Here is a 22,422-nt window from a genome sequence, read left to right on the forward strand (position 1 = left end):
GGAAAGATGAAATCGGGTTCCCTGTTTCAATCAGTTTGTGTGGTTGATGGCTAGTAAACATTACAATGGAACTTGTAGGGGAAGAAGGGAGTTGTACACATGAAGGAGTTGTACACATGAAGGAGGAGTTGTACACATGAAGGAGGAGTTGTACACATGAAGGAGGAGTTGTTCACACTGCCGGAAAAACCAAACTCGTATAACTCCAACTGTTGGTGCGGCTTCCTCTCCATGCCCGGAACATGTAAAGCAAAATAACTTGTTTAGCTTGGTTTCAATATTGCGTGACCCCTATTATCATGACTGATAGCTTGAAGATAAATATATATTAATTTACTGTTTGTGGTATATTATGTTTATGTTCCACTATATTTCATTACACTTACAATATAATGGATGATCCTTACTAGTGGGTAAAGAACAAAAAAGTTGTATAGATATTTTATTTAACCTGATTTGGTTACCCCAGCGTAGATACTCCCAGTTACAGCGTATATACAAGAATAACAATAAAAACAGAGACAACAAAATTTCCATACATTTCAGTGGATTTCAAAGTACACAAAATTCAATGATCTTTTAAACTTTTAAAATATGTTACTTTTCTTGTTTGACGACGAGTGAAGCTGCCCCAGATAAAATAATGGTCCAATATTATAAGTAAATCATCCCACCACAGTTCACCAGACCTCATCTCCTTCAACGAAACTCATACACAAAAACAAACTTAATCTAATCTGGACCTAAACTAATACTCCCTTAATATCAACATAACGCAACACGTAATTTATCACACCTGAAGCTAATTTATAACACATCTCAGGTAACGACAGGCTGTGTGTGTGTGGGGGATGTCGTAACACACAATCAAATGCCCAATAATAACAGGTACAATTATATGCTATGGATAAATGTAAGGGCAGGTATCTTTCCCAACCCATTTCATACCTCCTATTCTACCCATCCAAGTTATCGAATCTATTCTGCCTACCCTATTTCTTACTTCCTATCCATTCTACCCTACTTACCAACACCTATCCTTACTACCCTATTTACCAACCCCTATCCTTCCTGCCACTGGGTCATGTTGAGGTCGGTGTTCTCACTAAGGAAGAACATGAAATGGTTTCGACTCAGAAGCTTCGATGGATAGTGTCTGAGGTTTAGTCGCTCGGTCGTTTCTTTTATGAACGTTTTGTCTACGTCTGTGTTGAACTTAACCATCAGGCTCTGTAGGGTAAATGGTGGTGATTAGTGGTGGGGGTGGTTAGTGGTGGGGGTTGGTGTTAGTGATGGGGTGTGGTTGGTGGGTGAGTGGTGGGGGGTGGTTGGTGTTAGTGGTGGGGGTGGTTGGTGTTAGTGGTGGGGTGGCTGGTGTTAGTGGTGGGGTGGTTGGTGTTAGTGGTGTGTGGGTGTTAAGTGGATGGTGTGGTTGGTGTTAGTGATTGTTGGTGCGGTTGGTGTTAGTGGTGGGGTGGTTGGTGTTAGTGGTGGGGGTGGCTGGTGTTAGTGGTGTGTGGTTGGGTGTTGTGGTGGGGTGGTTGGTGTTAGTGGTGGGGTGGTTGGTGTTAGTGGTGGGGGTGTGTGGTTGGTGTTAGTGGTGGGGGGTATTGGTGTTAGTGGTGGGGGTGGTTGGTGTTAGTGGTGTTAGTGGTGGGTGGTGGTGTTGGTGTGGTGGGGTGGGGTGTTAGTGGTGGGTGGTTGGTGTTAGTGGTGGGGTGGGGTGTTAGTGGTGGGGGTGGTTGGTGTTAGTGATGGTGGGGGTGGTTGGTGTTAGTGGTGGGGGTGGTTGGTGTTAGTGGTGGTGGTGAATTCAGAGTTATAAACAATATATATTATCCACAAATTCCCATACTAAAACACATAATCTCATCCCCCCCCCCACTCACTCTAACACTAACCCTCTCATCTCCCTCTCATCTCCCCCACTCACCTTGACGTTAAGCTGCTCCAAAGTCTCGAGAATTCTCCACTCTCCTCCGCTAGTGTCCAGCATCAGGAAGTCAATGGGCCTTTGAAATCCCATGGCAGCGATGATCAGGGCATTGAGGGTGAAGCACTGTACCTCCAGCCTCAATGACCCCAGCCTGTCCTGTAGTCCAAGGTCAAGGAAAACAAAGGTCATTTAGGGGGCAGGTAAGGGAGGGAGTAATGAAGGGTCTCTTGTTTACCTAATGGAGGGGCTACTAATGGAGGGAGTCTTTTGTTTACCTAAGGGATGGACTATTGAAGGGCCTCTTTTGTTTATCTAAGGGAGGAGCTACTAATGTAGATACCCCTTTGTTTACCTAAGGGAGGAACTATTAGTGGAGGGACTATTCTATTTTCTAATGGGTTTTCTAAGGCCCCGTTGGTGTCTATTATTTCTCCTGTTGAATTAATCTATCTACTTTCTTGCTCTTTATTTCTTTCTCTTGAATTACTATACATTGATTGTAAGAGAGAGAGAGAGAGAGAGAGCTGACCTCGTTGGCCACGTAGGTCATTAGTGTTGATCTGGACAAGGCGATTTCCCTGTAGAACTCAGGCAGCTCCTCCGTCCCACTCGGCATCCACAACACCTCCTGCATGACACGTGTGAGACAGGTGTGAGACAGGTGTGTGAGGTGTGAGAAAGATGTATGTGATAGGTTAGACAGGTGTTTATTATAGGTGTGTGGCAGGTGTTTGACAGGCGGGGCACAGATAGATGTATGTATGTAACAGGTGTTTAACAAGTATTTTTTTCGTAACTGGAGATATTAAAACGTATCTAACTACCAGACCTTAGGCATCACTTGAAGAATAGACACCCCAGCTTATTTCACCTAATGACCTATGACCATAACGTTAACCTACCCTAATCTAACCCCATAGGTAGCGTTAGGGAAGTTAATATTACAATGAAATAAGCTGGGGTGTTTAATATTCAGTTGATCCTTGTTTGAACCCTTTAAAACTCTGACGTCACACCTCACACAACAAGCAAAGTATGACGTCATTATAAACATGATTGGAGAAGAGTTAAGAAATAAGACTTTTAATTGCTATCATAATATTATCATCTGGTCAAAGGATTCTAGACTGACCTTTTTATTGTAGCCATAGTCTGAAACGCACGCCCTCGCCCCCACGGCCTTCCTGCGGCGTCTCAGCTGGGCGTAAGCATCTGGACGTGGTTCGATCAGCAGGCCAGTCCAACCACGAGACGTTTCCAGCCACGACGTGTGAGACTTGAAGACGCCAGCACCAGCACCCACCTCCACGAACACCCCCCGTCTCTGTAAGAGAGAGAGAGAGAGAGAGAGAGAAGGGGGGAGGGGCAGTAGTGGGGGAAGGGGGAGGTATTGGAACAGGAAGTGAAGAGGAACGTCAGAACTTATGTTTTATAGTTCTTGGTCACACACAAAAAAAATCATAGCATCTCTCTCTCTCTCTCTCTCTCTCTCTCTCTCTCTCTCTCACCTTCTGACCCATAGTTTGACGTATGGCAGACTCCACCGCCAGCCATCTCTCTATCTTCATCCATGGGGGGTCGTAGAGGTCGATGGGGGTGACTGGCTCCACCACACTCCGCTGGGCCGCCTCTAGCACATTCGCCTGGAGGTGACGTATCACTTGCCTGTTCTCTGGTGACCCTGGATCCCGCCACTGCATCATGGTGCATTCTGGGAGGGAGAGAGAAAAGGAGGGGGGGGGTGAATGGGGAGGTGAGACAATGCTGTAGTGATGTTGAAAAGAGGAGGGGGAGGTTAGGTTAGTGTTAGATTAGGTTAGGATGTTAGCGTTAGGTTAGATTAGGTTAATTCCAGTCAAATAAGCGCTAGGGTTCTTAATATTTAGGTGAAAAAAAGTTCGGGGTGTCTAATATTCTGGTGATCCCATTTAACAGTGATATTTATTAAAGAAAACACAACATAAACACCACAGACCTGACTCACAGTAGAGAGGCAGGAGGAGGGCAGTGTGTAGTGTCAGGATGAAGAGGAACATAGTGCCCATCCCGCCCACACCCGCCGCCCACATACCCCTCAGTACCCGCTTACGGTTACACCATCCCAAGAGTAATCTCAGCTGCATCCTGGTGGCGATAGAATAAGAATCAATAGTTAGTTTTGAGGCCGAATTCTCAAGAGATTAAGATGGCGTTAAGTCGAGTACATTATGACAACAATATATCAGGAACATTTATCTTCAACTATTCATAGGCGTGTGTATTATAGAATGAGGATATGAATGTTATGTCATAGATTATAGACTAATAACCCACCTGTCTTCTCAACAATAGAAACAGCAATGTCCTCAATGAACCATCAATCAAAATTATTTCCAATCATTAATCAAATCATGGAATTAAATCACGTATATATCTTCGACAGCATCAATTAAATTATCTCTATGTGCATTGTATACCTTCACTGTCTATGGAAAATATGAATGACAATATTTCTGTATATATCAATGTATTTTTCTATCTAATCACTCGTTTCTATAGGACACTTCAAGCCATTCGTTTTCCACCACCAAATGTTAACTACAACAAGCACTCATACCTCTTTAAATGTTCGTAAGTCAATTATCCACAACACAAGGTCACTACACAGGCGATTCACTTTCATAAATAGCACAGGGAGCAAAGCCTACTAATACCTCAGGAGCCATAGCAGTTTGTCGATGCCTGTGACGAGGTTTATCGCTTAGTTTTCCTTATACGTATGAGGAAAACACATAATTAATAATAAACCAGTATATATATTGTTGACGTGGTAAATTTCCTGTACACGTATGGCAAATAGGAAGAATAAATATTTAAACAATAAATAAATGTATAAGAGACACACAAAAACATGCATTTTTTTAATAATAATTAATATTTATAGTAATGTCGAGTTGTATTGTATTTTAAATTAGTTATCCATATATACGTTTTCTTTAATAAGGTTGTTTCTTTTAAAGGGTAAACTTAATTAAACCAAAATACAAGTGTCGGCTGTAGAATTTTCACCATTTGGATTGTCATTAACGGGTGTATAGTTATTATTAAAGGTGCCACGTAATAGGTAAATCACTTAAAAATCCTATTTCATAAATATCAGAGCAAGGGAGAGGGAAAAAAGAAGGAACAGAGAGAGAGAGATTAGGAGAAATAGGAGAACGTGAGAGAGACGAAAGGGAGGGAATTGAGGAGGGAAGAAAACAAGAAAGAAAGGAAGAAAAAGGGAAGGAAGGAGGTTCATTAAATAATACATACAGTCTTTAATGATAAAAAGGATTGTCTGGGAAGTAGAATATTTAATCTGAGACAATATTCGCAGGTAATACAACACCTATTTGACATTTTCACCATTTCAATTACCCATTCCTTAAGTTACACCCAAATTTCTAATAGAAATTAAAATTGAAGCTTCTGGGTAATATTTATAATTCACAAATAAATAAAAAATAAGAATATAAGTAAATAAACAAGAAAGTAAATAAATAATAAAGTAAATAAGTAAATAAGAAAGTAAATAAGTAAGAAAATAAATAAGTAAAAGTCAATCCGTTTTAGTAATTAGCCCTATCATTTTGACTCGTACATGAATATTAAGTGAGACTAATCTATTATTAATAATGTACCGAATAAATCCTTATCCCAAATATCCTTTCAGTATTAACGTAACAACAGATACCGTTCCCATTACCTGATAGATACAATGCGAATCCAGTCATAGTAAGTAAAGGGCACGTATCCATTAACGAAGTCTTTGTATATTGATTAAACTTCCCATTATCCACAAATCTAACCATTATTAACATCCATTATATCTTAAATAACAAACCAATAAGCTTCGTCCCTATTAACTGGTACAGGGAGATATATTCCAGGCATGACCAAGAAATGACACGGGCCCATTAACGGCACTCGAAGTCGTTTACCCATTAATTTTAGCAATCATCCCCATTGTAACATCCCACAATTAGATACACTCATAGACTTAATCGTCCATGTTGTTTACCCATTAACCGAAGAATCCATCCCAATTAAAACATACCATTCAGATCCGAACCTATTAACTGGGTATACACATTCCGGCCCGGGCATGGTTCGTAAATGGCACGGGTGGGATACATTACCCAAGGCCGCCCTGCTATATGGTGAGACGGGGAACTCCCTTTCCTGTCCCGTTCCTGAAGCGGAAAAGGTCAGCGGTAGGTACTGGAGGGGAGGGGGAGGTGGTCTTGGTGAGAGGATGTTGAGTGATGGAAAAAGACGCTGATGAGTTCCTTTGTGTGTCTTGGGATGGGTGGAAGGGGAGGGAGAGGGGAAGTTGTATGTTTGTATGTAGAGATGAGAGGGAGGGGGAGGTTGAGGGAAGGGAGGGGATGATGGAGGGGTGGAGCAATGATGGGGAGGGGGTAATGAGGGAAGGGAAAGGGTGACGAGGGAGGAGGAAGGATAATGGGAAGGGGGGAGGGTAATGGGATGGGGAAAGGGTGATGGGAGAGGGTGTATGGGGAATGAGGGGGAGGGGTGATGTTTTTTTATGTTTACTCATGAATAAATTATGATGACGCTGGTGTAGGTTTGTGTTACTGTTATGTATAAATAGATCACAGTACAAACGTTGATCTGTAAGTCTGTAAAATAAAGAGACCTATCAATTTAATCACGAACATTATCCTAGAAATGATCCCTGAATTTGATAATCTATGCAAACAGACGAATATTCACTAAAATCTATGGTTATATCAAGAGAATTTCCTTGTTATTAATCAGAATGGACAATTACATTAATTAATGCTCATTTCAAAAGTAAATTTCTCAAATCCTCAACCTAAAGTGAATACAATTGAAAAATTATCTTTAAATAACGGGAACGGAAGAACTAAAATATAAGTCCTGTAATTGCGTTAACGGTTCCCGGGTTAAACATATATAAAGGGTCATCAAATGAAACAAAGGACTGTCGGGACAGTCGAACCTGTATTTGGAGTGATGTGCTTTTGTTTTTACTTTGAGATCTTGTAGTACTTACGTCATTTATTGAAGTCGCCATTGCAAGACCGTGGTGAATCTTTTGTTTATGGTAAGATTCGATTGCTACGATAAGAGGTCTATACTTTATCATTTTTATATATTGCTGACTATAGTGTAATTAATAACAATTACGAAAAATAAATACAGGAAATACAGTACGTCATCATGAGTGGGGGGATAGGGGGGGAGTTGGGGGTAGGGGGATAGGGAGGGGGAGGAAAGGGGGGATAACGCTAAGAACCGGCTTTCCTTGTCATCAGAGTGGATCACGGCTTGAGCATTTGGTATTTCGTGATTGACCTTCCAGCAACCCACCCACCCCTCTTACTGAAACAACTTCCAGAGACACACCCACCCCCCTTACTGAAACACCTTCCACCGACCCACCCACCCCTCTTACTGAAACAACTTCCAGAGACACACACCCACCCCTCTTACTGAAACACCTTCCAGCGACCCAACCACCCCTCTTATTGAAACAACTTCCAGAGACACACACCCACCCCTCTTACTGAAACACCTTCCAGAGACCCACCCACCCCTCTTACTGAAACACCTTCCAGCGACCCACCCATCCACCCCTCTTATTGAACACTTCGGGTCTACCCTCGTGTTTACTAAAATTTTGTTGGGGTAACTTCTGCTAATTTACCAAACATCTTGGATAAAAGTCTCCCTATTTTAATTGACATTTTAAAGTGTATAATGTCTATATTTTGATTGTTATTGTCTTAATGTCCATTTTGAGTTTGTTAAATAATACTGAATTTAAAGTAATCTAACCGACCTAATCTAACCCCATCTTAACCTAACTCAACCTAATCCCACCCAGGCAGCATAAGGGTGGTTAATCTTCAGGTAATATGAGGTTAGCGTAATCTGACAGGTGATGTAAAAAATAATTAAAACCGAAATTATCCCCCCCCCTAAAACCCCAGAAAATTTACACTTATTGGAAATTGAAAGAATAAAATACTGTTATCTTAACCTTCATTTCTTTCATTAATATTTTTTCTTTTTTAGGTTTAGTCTAATTCAAATTTTATCCTGTGACGTCAGTAGGGTAGGGGGCGTGGCTTATCCCGGAAGACTTGCAAAGACTGAAAAGAGGAGGGGTGGAGGGGGGGGGTGGGGTGGGGTGGAGGAGGACGGAAGGTGAGGGGAGGAGTGCAAAAAGGGGACAAAGGAAGGATTAGAAAAAGGAGAACGAGAGAGAGGGGGGGGGAATGAAGGGAGAGAAATGAGGAGAGAAGAAAATAAGAAAGGAAGGAGAGAAGGAAAATGGAAAGGAGCAAGGAAGAAAGGAGTTAGTTAAGGGAGGAAAGAGAGAAAGAAGGAAGGAAGAGGAGAAGGAGGAGAAAGGAAAGAAAGAGGGGAGAGGAAGGAAAGGTGGCAAAGATGAAAGGAAAGAAGGAAAAAGAAAGAAGGAGGGAAGATGAAAGGAAGCAGGAAGAGCGGTAACGAATGAATGAATAAGGTACAAAAACAGGGGAAGGGGAGGAGAATAGAGGAGAATAAAAGTACGGGGGGAAGGAGGGGGAGAGGATGGGAGGGGAAGGGGTGATGTAAGTACTGGAGGGGAGGGGAGTGTAGAGGAGAGGGGAGGGGGCGATAAAAGTACTAGGGAAGAGATGTAGGGAGAGAGGGATGATACAAGTCTTTTATAGGGAGGTGGGGGTGGGGAGGAATGGGGGTAGAGGGGGTAGATGGGGGTATGGGGGGTTAAGGAGGAGGAGTACGCCAGGTGAGGGTGTGGATAAAGTCAAGAGGCACAGAGGTTAAGGCTAAGAAAAGGTCAAGACAAACAGGTGGGCGGTGGACATTAACAGAGACTGAAATAATACATTAATTACTCCTTAACATTACGACTCCGGGTGTGAAAATATTCTCACGTCAACAATGAGTCATCAGATCCCCAATAAAAAAGATTCTTAAACGATTCCGATTCTAAATATTCATATGCGAGTCAAAATAGATTCATAGTTTGATTTTTTACGATTCTCAGATCAACAAGAAGTCGTAGATCCATAAAAAAGTAACGTATTTGGGGGTAAACTATAGTGAATCCGGTTGTACTTGTTACTTCTAATTACCAATATTTTTTTGTAGCCATTTTGTTTTGTATTCTGAGGTAAATTCTTTTATCTGATGTTGAAAGAGTTTGTCCTTCGCTATAACAATTTTTACAATAGTTTAATTATGTTTCATCTGAACAATGGAAGTATTTCGTTATAATTTTTTCACCTCGTTTTACATTTTTTTTGTAATGAATGACTGAAGGAATTTTATATCCTGAGAGTCTACATTGTTTAAGTTCCCTTTACTGTATCGAGTGAGTTATGTTGCAATACTACTACTACTACTACTACTACTACTACTACTACTACTAATAATAATAATAATAAAAATAATAATAATAATAATAATAATATTCATCTTGAGAATTTTGTGGACGATATGAATACAATAAAATACTCCAAATAAATAATACCTACAATACTAACAAGTCGCTGTATGTGTGTGTGTGTGTGTGTGTGTGTGTGTGTGTGTAGCCCCATCACACGCACACGAGGGGGTGAAGGTAATGTCACACACACACATATATACAGATCTTCGAGACAGTGAAGGAGAACAAAAAATATATTATATCTCACGACCCAGGAAGCTTAGATCTTTACTTACTACCCTCATGAAGTCTCTCTCTCTCTCTCTCTCTTTATGACTTTGCCTCTCTTTCTCTCTCCTAATTATGACCTCGCGCTCTCTCTCTCATTTGTGTTTGCATCCTTGGTTAAATCAGAGAGAGAGAGAGAGAGAGAGAGAGAGAGAGAGAGAGAGAGAAAGAGAAACTAAATAAACAATACAAGTTAGTTAATGTTATCGACATGTTGATTACATTGGTATTAAAATAGTTTAGGCTCGATAATAGATCGGGTTTTCTTTGAACATTGTTTTGTTTTGACTAAAGGTCGAAATATTGGAAGTAAATAATAGCCAATGGATCCAATGTTCCTCGGTGAATTAAAACTATTGATAAATTGTTCTGATATTTATAAAAGGCATTTACAGGTTGTAGGAAGTGGAGCAGAATGAGACGACAGTATTTGAGGGATTGTGAATATAATGGTGACAAGTGTGTGTGTGTGTGAGCAACTGAAAACAAAGACAGCAATATTACACACACACACACACACACACACACACACACACACACACACACACACAGTCACGCCATGTACCTAGCCATAAAGCAAGTCGGAGGGCGTAAGAGTGATTCACTAAGGGCGGGCAGACACGTTCAGGGGCAAGGGGGAGGGGAGGAACAGGAAGAGAAGACGAGGGAGGGAGGAAGAGATGAAGGAGGATGGAGAGGAAGAGAGATAGAGGAGGAGGGGAGGGTGAGAGAGATGGAGGAGGAAGGTAAGGTGAGAGAGATGAGGGGAGGGAAAGATGGAGGAGAGGGGGGATTAGAGGCGAGAGGGAGGGGGAGGAGAGAGAGAGGGGGTGGAAGAGAGGGATTGATATGACGTGGGAAGGGGAGTGAAATGGGGAGGAGGAAGATGAGATGATTGAGGGGGGAGGAGGGTAAGGGTCGTGGGAAACCCTCTTAAACACAATAAGGAAGAGAAAGTGGCCCTTAGGGAGGAGGGGCAGGGAGGGAAGGAGGGGGGCAGGAGGGCAAGGGAAGTAGGAGGTGGCAGGAGGGCAAGGATGGAAGGGGGGCAGGAGGGCAAGGTGGGAAGTAGGAGGTAGGCAGAAGGGCAAAGAGGGAAGGAGGAGGGGCAGGAGGGGCAAGGATGGAAGAGGAGGGGCAGGAGGGCAAGGTGGGAAGTAGGAGGACAGGAGGACAAGAAGGGAAGGAGGAGAGGCAGGAGGGCAAGGAGGGAAGTAGGAGGTAGGCAGAAGGGCAAAGAGGGAAGGAGGAGGTGGCAGGAGGGCAAGGATGGAAGAGGAGGGGCAGGAGGGCAAGGTGGGAAGTAGGAGGGGACAGGAGGACAAGAAGGGAAGGAGGAGAGGCAGGAGGGCAAGGAGGGAAGTAGGAGGTAGGCAGAAGGGCAAAGAGGGAAGGAGGAGGGGGCAGGAGGGCAAGGATGGGACGGGCGGGGTCAACTCAGGGTACAGTACAGGGGTTACATAACGCTGTAAACAACCCTTAACTATGACCACTGTATTACTGTTATCACCCCTGTTACAGCCTGCCATGCCCCCTCTACCTACCACCACCGTCACCACAACACAGAAGTACACATATTCATCTATAAACATGTGTCTGTGTATATATGTCTGTATGCGTCCGTGTATGTATGCGTGTCTGTGTATGGAGAGAAACAGAGGAAATGAAACAGGTATAAGAGAGGAACATTTATGAGAGATACAGGAAGCATGTACTTAGGGAACACGCCCTCACAGTACACACAGCAGAAGCTATTTACTTAACTCCTCAGGATCTGGGTGCACGAGACAGCGACTGGGAGACTTATGAGGAGAACTAGAGCACCGACACTAGCAATGACAGCGAGTGTTTGAGCAAAAAAAATTAGAGCAGCAGAACTCGAGGCAAATGACAAGGCGACGAATGGAACAAAAAAAAAGAAGAGAGGAGTAAAAACAGAGCAAAAGCAAGACCAGGGGAAGAAGCAACGGCAGCAAGAGGAGGAGGAAGAGGAGGAGGCGGGAGAACAGCAGCAGCAGCACGAGGCGCGCCACGATCAGTAGAGCGGGTCAGTCGACGTGTGACCACCCTGGAGAGAAGATGGGCGTGTGGGAGATAGTGTGTGTAAGAATCTCACTCACCCCTACCCTGTGTTGTGTTGTGTGGCGGTGGTGCTGCTGTAGTGTTGATTATAGTGAAGGGGTTGATGGGTCCAGTAGTAGTAGTAGTAGTGTGATGGAATACAAATAAGGGAAGGCATTTAATTTTTGTTTCCTCTCCGTAAAAAAACGACACTTCGTCATTGGAGCACCGCTTTTGAACAAGGTAGGAGCAGTTGCGATGTTTTGTGATCCAGTGACGAAGGGGGACGTTGGCCTTCGTTCTTTAAGGTGAAAATATAAACACAAATATCCCCCTATTGTCTTCATATAATGCTGAATATTTATATACTTACACACACATATATATTTACATTAACATACATATATAAACTTGAGAAAATGTGGTTGTAAATAACAGTTACTTGGGAGATTAATATATAAACTACACACAAATTCTTCAGCCAGAAGTAAACACCAATAATCCGCCTTCAAGTATCACGAACCGGTGTTGGCGGGGAACGGACAAAACCCTATCGGACAAAAACCCATCGGACAAAAATCCCATTGAACAAAAATCTCACCGGACAAAACCCATTGACTTGAATCATATCAAAATTCCCATAGATTAGATTAATTTAAGAGGCCAGGTTAACTAATTCTCATTCTCTTACTATTTCCCAACCAATTCTTTACATTTTTCCACATTTATTCGTTATCTTTTTTATAATACTTCCCACTAATCTTGTCCTTGCTTGAGTAAATTCACAAGGTTAGGTAATATAATTATTGATATGTGTATGATTTAGCGATACGTAATTATAGATAGGAGAAAAAAAATTATGTCCTCCCATTTCTTGCCTCCTCGTGTTGTTATGGCGGCGTTCATTTGTTTTTGAGGTGTTGCCATATTGTCGTTCATTGTTTTTTTGGAGGTTTTGGCATATTCTTTGTTTTTAAAGTGTTGCCATATTGTCGTTCATTGTTTTTTTGGAGGTTTTGGCATATTCTTTGTTTTTAAAGTGTTGCCATATTGTCGTTCATTGTTTTTTTGGAGGTTTTGGCATATTCTTTGTTTTTAAAGTGTTGCCATATTGTTGTTCATTTATTTTGTGAAGTTTTGCCATATTGTTTTTGAAGTGATGCCATATGGATTAATGTTTGTATTATATTCCGTTGTGTTATATTAAATGTGTTGCCATATCGTTGATCATATGTTTCTTGTGGTGTTGCCATAATGAGTGGTATTTCTGTTTTTTTTTCATATTAATGGTGTTTATTGTCCAAGTATTGCCAATTTGTTGTTCAATTGTGTTTCCTGAAGTGTTGCCATAATAAATAATGATTATAATCTCGGTGTTGCCATAGAATTATTAAGGCCCAACGAATTATCTAAAATGAGAAATATATAAACTCAAATAATTAAATAAAGTTACATAATTATCTTAGGTCAAATAATTAATTAAAGTCAAAGAATTATATAAACTGAAAATAATTAACCAAGGCTAAGGAATTATATAAGACCACAGGATTATAGAAGGATTATAAGATTATCAAAACCTCGAATCAGATTATAGAAAAGTCCTTCACTAACGAGTAATTGTCTCAGCACACACTAACGAGGCCATAGCTCGTTAGTGTGTGTCAATTAAGTGCCATTAATTACCCGCCATTGGTGCTCTGACTTCTAGTAGGTCAGAAATGTAAATAAAGTCATTTATATCGAGAATGTAAACTGTAAATAATGTCGATTATATAGACAATGTAAACTATATATAACGTAAATCATGTATGTGTGTATGTATGTATGTATGTATGAAGATAACACAAACAGTATAAACAGTTCATATCAAGTAAAAATATCAATTGTAAAAAATGCAAACAACACAAAGTAAACGGAGGTGTAAACAGACTGTAAACAAATTTTTTTCATTTTATCCCTAACGACCAATCATTAGCAATTACAGGTCGACAGTTGGATAGTTTATAGCATCTCGTTAACGACCACACGTTTCCTGTACACTAACGATCTAATTGCCTGTTCTCATTAACCACATCGTTGAATTGGTAGTTAGGTAGTTAATTGTATGTCATTTAAAGCTACCTTAAAGGGGGTTAGCTTAGGCCCTAAGCCTTAGGGTATGTTAGGTTAGATTAAGTTAGGTTATTTCAAATTAGGTTTGATTTGGTTAGGTTGGGTTTAGATTAGGTTAGGTTAGTATGCTGTGATTGCATAAAGGAGCGTCAACTACCAGGGTATTTTAAGCATCAATCACTGTGCCCTTGTTTCTTCAGCAGGCAATTACGGCAAATTACATACCCTGTGGCTTTTCCTGTTTGAGGCACTTCAACTACCAGGGTCATTAAGCACCATTCATTACGTCTTAATCACCACAAGACACAACAAACAAATTTCTACTATCACCCTAATGACCTTACACCATAAACTATGCCTTAATTGATTTAGTATTTAAGTGAAAGTCATTAATGATAAAAAAAATGAAAAATTCGCCTAAAGATTCTAAAAAAAAAATCGTCAAAAAAGAAGAACAGATTTAAAGTCTCAGATAAGGGAAGGGCGTTATTGTTTACGTCGTTGCATAGTTATATATATGTTAATTTAATCTATCCAGGTCAGACACAACGTAGTTTTAATATAACTAGTATATATTGCGTATGAGTAGTATATATTGCGTATGGATAATATTTTAATATGTAGTTCCAATGCGTAGTTGATATAGAGCGTAGTTTGGCGTAGTGATTTATACGTTGTTGTGGTTTTGTTAATTTATTTGTATTTGTTTTTGTGTGTGTGGTGGGTTGAGCACTTTAGTCTCCCAGTTACTAATATGACCAACGCACCATTTTTTACCTGGCCATAATCTCTACAACCCTCCCTCCCTCCCTCTCTCTCCCTCCCTTCCCCTCTCCCCTTTCCTCTCCCTTTCCCTCATCACTCACCTCACAACTCTCCTCTCTCTCTCTCTCTCTCTCTCTCTCTCATACCTCTCCCTGATCCCTCTCTCTCTCTCTCTCTCTCACCTCTCCCTGACCCCCCCTCTCTCTCTCTCTCTCACACTCTCCCTGACCCCCCTCTCTCTCTCTCTCTCACATTCTCTCACACCCTCCTCATTACCATCACTCACCTCACAACTCTCCCTGGTCCTCCCTCGCCCCTCTCTCTTTTACTCCCCTCCCCCCCCAGCTTGAGGTAAAGGGCAAGAGTTGTGGCTATTTGAACCATGGACACTTATTGCTTATTCCATCCCTGTTGGCTGGTCCACTACGGGAACAACACACGTAAACAATAACAAACCTAAATGTAAACAATAATAATAATAATAATAATAATAATAATAAAAATAATAATAATAATAAAAATAATAATAATAATAATAATAATACTTAACGAATATATCTATAGTATTAGCCATAGCCATTACAGTCTTTTAAAATAGCCATAGGAAGTTGAATGAAGGATAAACAAGACATTCAGACAGCCATAATGAACTACGTGAAGGACAAACAGCCATTTATTAAGACTTGTAAGACATAATTGGCTCGGGGAACAAGTCATAAAGACAATAGAATGTTGTAATAATTCATATTTCTCTTAATAATTGTCGCCTTAAAAGACATTCTCCATTTTTTTTTCATATATTGTCAATTATATTTTGTAATTAAGATTATATAGATTATTAGAAACTTCCATGTATATTTTATAAAGGTTAATCAATTATATTATATTATATTAAGGAATTATGATAAGTACTTTAATTATATCGTTTGACTAAATTATCTTATTAATATTACGTGTTTAAAGACCGCAAGTTGTTTAGGCACTTTGGTACAGTCATCGAAAAGTGTGAGTGTGTGTGTGTGTGTGTGTGTGTGTGTGAGTGTGTGTGTGTGTGTGTGTAATAATAATAATAATAATAAACGGTTTATTAATAGAGTTGCAGCCGGTGGCAATATGCACTAAACAATTACCTGTCAAGCAAATCATAAAAAGTGACCGCATGAATTTAAAACTACATTAGTCACCTCTCTCTCTCTCTCTCTCTCTCTCACTCCCTCCTACACTCCTTTTCCTGCATCACTCATTATTCCTCCTCTCCTCCTTCACCTTTTCAGCCTTCGTCTCCCCTCCTCCTTTACCTCATCACTCCTTCCCCACCTCCCATCTTTATTATTTCCTTCCAATCCTTCTTTCTCCCCCTTTCCCCTTACCTTTCATTTACCCCTCCCCCCTCTTCCTTCCCTTCCTCCCCAACCTTCTATACCTATCCCCCACCTCCCTCTTCCTCCTTCTCTTCCTCCTCCCGTCTCCTTCATCGATTGAACCAGAACTTGTACATAAGACTCCCTCCTCCCCTCCCCTCCCTCCCCTCCCCCCCACCCAATGACAACAACTCTCCATGGACCTCTCACCCCAACCCCTAAAAAGTCATACCAAACCCCCAAGGCGTCCAACACTACCCCAGTTAACCTATACAGCCAGGGATTATAAACAACTGCCTTACAGAACAGAACCCGCCACTCATGGGCCGACGGAATATGGTAAATGACCTCAACACCTTATATGGGGGTATAAGTTAAGGTGTCTTAGTATTAGTGCCGATAATGTGGTATAGCCCATTAGTCAAAAGGCTCATAGTTATGCGTGCTATAACCTAACCTAATCTAACCTTTCTCCACAACTCTCCTTCACCTTCTCCTAAACTCCGTCACCTCCTCTACCCTTCTCATATCACGTTCTCTCCCTTCCTTTCTTCCCTCCCCATCCCTCCTCCCTCACCTCAAGGCATCACCTTGGACGCCCCCCATGTCACTCCCACTTCCTGGCACTGTTTGCTGGCTGGCACTAACCCCCTTCCTCACTCCCCCCCCATCCCGACGAGTGTCATTTGACCTTCTATTAACACGTATTCACTTACAGACATCCTAGGAAAAGAAACTCTATAATATTCTAACAAACTTTCATCCTAGGAAAAAAAGTCAATAATATATTTCCAATCTTTAATCCTGGGAAAAATACTATCTAACTTCCTCCTTGATAATAGAAAATTCACTAGTGCGTTCGAAACTTCCATACTAGAAGAAAAACTAATTGATACATTCGAAACTTTCAATCTTTAATTGGTTTTCTCGTGTTTCGTATTTTTCATTTGCGTATTTTTTTTATTACTTTATCACTCGATTTCTTCTGTGTTTTATCTCTCCATTTTACTCCTTTCTTTCTTTTCTTCCGACATCCATTTATTGTTTTCATTTTCCTCTCCTTCTTTGTCTGCTAAATCCTCCTTCTTATGTCTTTTTGCTCCTCCTACTTCTTCCTTTTCTTCTTCTTCCCCTTCTCTTCTCTGTTTTCCTCTTCATCCTTCTTCCCCTCTTTCTCTTCTCTGCCTTCCTCTTCCTCCTAGTCTTCCCTTCCTTTTTCTTCCTCCTCCTCCTTCCCCATTAGCATATTTACTCCTCACTCCCTTTGTTTGCTCTACATCTTAACATGTTTCCGTGTTTGCTTCTTTCATTCTTTCACTTGTTTACCTTGAAATAGCTTACTTCCTTCCTTCCTTCCTTCCTAAACCGGTTTTATTTCCTCTCTTTATCAACTCTTTCTTTGTCGTCTTTCATTTAGTTTCGTCTTTTCCCACTTTTATTCGAATTTATATTCGTTATTTTGCTTCTTCAGTCTTGTTTTTTCTCATTTCTCTGATCGCTTGCTTGTGTTTATCTCTTTATCATGATGTTCTTTTGTTTTTTTGTTTATTTAGCCAATAGACCCGACGTGGGCCCAGTACCTGCCCAAACGGCTAGTAAGCTGATAAGTGGCGAATATGATGAAAAAAAAATACAGTGTATCAGTTTTTGCCTGGATGGAGTGTTATTAAGCTGAGTAGGTTACACAAAGGTTCCTACGATAAATTACTCATTTTCTGTAACTGTTTCCGGCTGGACCTATCTCATTGGCTTCCCCCTAATAGGTCTAGCTACCACCATAACTTTACACACACACAAACACACCTTCATCCCAGACGAGTGTGGTCACAATAAATCACTCCGTTACGTGTACAGTAGTGATACAAATACCAGTGTCACAGGATGTCCCAGACTTGACTAGGTTAGGTGTGTGTGTGTGTGTGTTCTCAGTCTTGTTATTGACGTATGTATCATCGTATTCTCTTTCGCCTGACACACAACACGAACACCGTCATATCAAAAGACATATCACCGCTAAACGGGAATAATAAGCAATAAAACGCAACGATAAAACCTGCTGCATTTGGTGAAAGATCGTGGGGGGAGGTGGAGCGTGTGGGGACCCCTGGCAACTGCCTTTTGCCACGCCCTTCACATCAGTGTGTAAGCGACCAAAATGTTGTCAACAATTTCCCGCTGATCCTTTTAATAGCCTCTAACTTAACTGTGCGACTTGCGTGTGTGTGTGTGTGTGGTGTGTGATACGTATATAATATTTTGTTCTTGGTTTCCATGTTCACTCTGCTTTTGTTTCATACGGTATGTCCGTCTCCCTGATTTTTTTTCTTTCATTCGGGATTTGAATTCGACTTTCTTATTGTCGTAAGAGAAGGACGAAGAACGGTTGATTGCTCCTTTGTCATGGAGTGGAGTTATGAACGATGCTCCAATGTATTTTTTGTGTGTGTTATGGGTTGATAAATTACTTTAAAACCCAGACGCGAGTAACGTATGTAATGTATGTACTGTATGCTTTAGTATCGATCTACATATAATTAACAGCCAAACGAGTCCCCATTCAATTAATTATGTCCTTTTACTGGTGCTTAGGATATTTATGAACATAAAAACAAAAACAATCATCGCTCATATCCAAGACGTCAGGCCCGGGAAATGAGATAGTAAGGAATCTGAGGGTAATTTTACTCCAACTTAGACCGCCAGCTACGTGCAGAATCTTAAGTGAGTCAGATAAGTGGTTTTTCACATCACAAGTTATGAGGTAAGAATAGTGATTGAACTTTGGTGAGTGTTACCGGATGTGACGTAGTCGGCTTCCCTACACCGTTAGATGTTTACTAATAATATTTGAATCTAAATTTCTTTAGTTTGTAATTGTTGATGGCTTGAGCATATGTTAAAAAGATCTTGGTTGTTAAAACGTCGAGATATATAAAAATAACAAGTACATTACATGAAACAATAACATTTAAAATCTAATTATTGTTGTTTGGTATTTGAGATCACTTAGCTTACGTGTTTGAAGACGTAAGTTATCGAAATAAAAATACATAAAACACAAAAATGGCTTAACAGACAATATTTTCTTATTTTTTAATGTTGTTGAGTGTGAATTAATCTACTTTACGTCCCACGACCTAAAATGTTTAAAAAACAAAAAACACATTTCTCAAAGAGTGTAAAAACGACCGTGTTTTCTGTGCTTTAAAACATGAGGTGTTGAATCACGTTAATAGATCACACTAGCGAGGACAGACGTTGTTATCTTACGGTGCAAATGATCCTCGTTGTTGAGAGAGTTTAAAACAAAGAAACAAGTTATATTAACGGAACAATGTAGGTGGTGATTGTTCCGGCTGGTGATTCATTGTGTTCAAGGTAGTGGTGATTGTAAGTGGATTATAGTTAGGGATTGTATACTCAAGATGGTGGTGATTGTTGAGGCTGGCGACTCATTGTGACTGTAAGTGGATTATAGTTGAGAATTGTACTCAAGATGATGGTGATTGTATACTGAAGCTTATAATTAGTTATTGATTGTGACGTAGTTTAAACACTCCCTTCCTTCCTTCCTCCGCCTTCCTTCCTCTCCCTTCCTTCACAGCCGTCACCTCTATCCCACACCTCTCACACCCTCCCTTTCCCCCATCCTACACAGCCAAGCCTCACAGACAAGAACCATCAACCACTTACACACTTCTATACGTTTTGTTTTCTTTCTCTGCTATACACATCAAGTAGGGAGGGGGAAGGGGGGGTGGGGGAGGAGATCACGCCGTTCACAGATTCTGGTTATATTCTAAAAAAAAAAAAGGAAAACATCACTATATTTTCTAACTTGTTTTCTCAAATTTATAGCTCTAAAAAGTTGTCCCGTCCACAGAAACCTCGCTATGTTCTAAAAAAAAACCCGAGTCATTGTGTACGCTGTATATTAAACCAGCCTTCCCTTCCCACAACGCTCACTTTAGGTAATTATTATGAAGGTGTTTTTCGTGTGATGTCTCACCTGTAGCCTTTATTGTCTGGGTCAGTAAAGGCTACAAAGGTCAAGGCTGTGACATGAACGGGGCTCTCCTCACCTGCCCTTACCCTCCCTCCCTCCCTCCCTGGCCTCTACTGGGAAGGTACAAGTTCAGTGAGATGAGAGACCCCCTCCCCTCCCAACCCTCTCTACTCCTCCTCAGTTCCTCCAGTCACACAACCAAGTGCACCTCCTACATGCAGACACGTTTTTACACAGACTTGCACACACACACACACACACACACACACCACCTTCACACAGCTACCACCCAGGTGAACCAGGGGGCGAGGCGGGGCGGGTGTCGGGTGTTGGCAAGGCGTAGCACACACACAGGTGAGGCCAGAAGAGTCACGAAAGTCACCTGAAACTCACGGAGGATCATGAACACGGGTGCCTTTGTCCCTGTGATGTATGTACCCCCACCCCACCACACCCCACCCTCCTCCCCCTCACTCACGGTTAGCTCACACAATCAGTCAAATCCACCACAATCAGGAGTTCTCTATTCTCCCGTAATTGACTCACTCACTCACTCACCTCACGACATTAAAGAACAAAGGCCTCTTACCTCACTCAGGACTAACAGGCCCCCATAAAAAAAGGTCCTCAATTATACACAACGCCTCGCAATCAAAGTTCCTCACGAAACAATAACAATACTACTACTACTATTACTACTATTACTACTATTGATAATAAAAGTCACAGCTCACTAACATCACCTACTGTATACCTCATGCCAACATCCTCCACCTCACACTTCAGCTCCTGCCTATTAACCAACACTATATAAGGTTAAATGCTCAGTGATAAATGGTTTTCTGTACCTTGAGTCATATCACCTTACTCTGCCTTCCTTCTGACCTTTCCTCTTCTACTTTATTAATTCCTTTACCTATCCACCATTCTTCTTTATGTTTTCACCTTTACTTTATCAATTCATTCACCTATTTACCATTCTTCCTTATTCATGTTTCCACGTTCACAATTCTAATTAATGCAGCCGCCACACACACAACGTTACAGAAACTACCAAGATACAGAAAAAAAATACTTGATACAGGAAGGGACTTTACCTCATGAGACTGTAATGAATGGGAAACAAAAAATAATGAGAAAAAATGTAAAAACAAAAAGTCCAGCCAAGGAAGTATTGTATTGCAGCCGACACCGTTATAAGGATACGCCTTGTGTGTGTGTGTGTGTGGAAATAATAAAAATAATAATAATAACGATAACAATAATGATAATAGTAGCAGTAATAGTAAAAGAAGTCAATAGTTGTGGTTTTCAAGAGACGAAGTTATTGGATAAGTAATCACCCTTCCAGAGTGAGTATGACAACAAGTCCACTGACACAGCTCTGCTTGACGTGGACTATTCATAAGATGCAGAAATTTAATGAGGAGTTCATTTGCGCTGTTATAAGTTGCGTTTTGTGTGTTGTCTTACGTGTTTCAACTGACAGGGATATGAAGCATCACTCGTTATGTCTTATTTATTACAACAGACAGTAAATAAGTTAAATAAATCAGGAAAGAGATGCTGAGTAAAAGCTGTTAAGTTTGTATCGTTTAATTTTATAATGTATTACGACGCTTTAACAGACGAGTCTTTAAAAGCGTAGGTGATTTTAAACTTGCGTCTCTCATATAACTAACCAAAGTCTCCTTCCATCTCTCAGGTTAACAAGGCGTATGTGTTTTTTTGTACTATTCTCTGCAGCTACTTTGCATAATCAACAGGTAAATTCTGACTATAAGCGCATATGTATCAGGCTCTGACATTTTGAGCTGGAGTTTAGTTGGTTAGGTTCGGGTAACACGCTGATGGAATGTTCTAGGGTAGATAAACCATTAAATTGTATATCCTAGAGTCTATCTGGTCAACTGGTCACCTACCTCCGGTGTTGCCAGCATTACGGAAAATCTAAAGTAGTTCACCTTCGCCGCTGCTCCACAAAAACTAACACAACGGTCACCTGGTGAAGAATTACCAATGGCTCGGAGATAACCTTTTTTTTATATCTGAACCGCTCATGCAGAGACAATGGGAATAAAACCCCCCAAAAGAGAGACTTTAACTACCAGCGGTGTATTTAACTGCAGTGAAGTTGTGAAATGTAGAGAAGGTATGATTATATCGGTAAAAATAATGAAAAGTGGTAACGTCACAGCGGTGTACAGTGAGGCGGGCGTCAGGTGGAGATTTCGCTTTTGTTTGTAATTTTACTTTCAAACACGCCCGAACATACGTGTAGTTATTCATATATGGGGGTAAGTGATCAAAGCAGCTAAGAACATCATTCAGTCCACATTTACCAGCAAGTATGGTGTCTTTAATGGAACTGTTGATATTTAGTGAATACAAGCTTCACCTCTCTTATTATCCGCAGGGCCGCAGTTGTTTGTCAAAGTACAGT

The 22,422-nt window shown here is 40.9% G+C and overlaps 2 protein-coding genes across 7 annotated transcripts in view; one reads left to right on the forward strand and one right to left on the reverse strand.

The window, feature by feature from the left end:
* Positions 1 to 846: 846 nt before the first annotated feature.
* LOC121868398 (protein Star-like) overlaps positions 847 to 22,422 on the reverse strand; it is a 42,210-nt gene continuing 20,634 nt past the window's right edge. Inside the window, exons 1-7 of one of the 3 annotated variants that reach the window (XM_042369000.1) lie at positions 4,533 to 4,654; positions 3,912 to 4,060; positions 3,445 to 3,647; positions 3,069 to 3,260; positions 2,466 to 2,564; positions 1,934 to 2,092; positions 847 to 1,230 (exon numbers count right to left, since the gene is read on the reverse strand). In XM_042369000.1, coding sequence (XP_042224934.1) covers positions 1,063 to 1,230; positions 1,934 to 2,092; positions 2,466 to 2,564; positions 3,069 to 3,260; positions 3,445 to 3,647; positions 3,912 to 4,059 — 969 coding nt within the window. In that variant the 5' untranslated portion in view covers position 4,060; positions 4,533 to 4,654 and the 3' untranslated portion in view covers positions 847 to 1,062. Of the gene's footprint in view, positions 1,231 to 1,933; positions 2,093 to 2,465; positions 2,565 to 3,068; positions 3,261 to 3,444; positions 3,648 to 3,911; positions 4,061 to 4,249; positions 4,655 to 22,422 lie in introns of those variants that run through there. The other 2 variants (XM_042368998.1, XM_042368999.1) reach the window with 2 other exon arrangements.
* LOC121868397 overlaps positions 11,732 to 22,422 on the forward strand; it is a 37,823-nt gene continuing 27,132 nt past the window's right edge. For all 4 annotated transcript variants that reach the window (XR_006089391.1, XR_006089392.1, XM_042368996.1 and 1 more), the window contains exon 1: positions 11,732 to 11,777. Coding sequence is in view for 2 of the 4 variants with exons in the window: in XM_042368996.1 (XP_042224930.1) it covers positions 11,754 to 11,777 (24 nt within the window). In the remaining 2 variants the exon portion in view is untranslated. The remainder of the gene's footprint in view (positions 11,778 to 22,422) is intronic.

Source organism: Homarus americanus, unplaced genomic scaffold (assembly GCF_018991925.1).
Source record: "Homarus americanus isolate GMGI-L3 unplaced genomic scaffold, GMGI_Hamer_2.0 scaffold19318, whole genome shotgun sequence".
Classification (NCBI taxonomy): Eukaryota; Metazoa; Arthropoda; class Malacostraca; order Decapoda; family Nephropidae; genus Homarus; species Homarus americanus.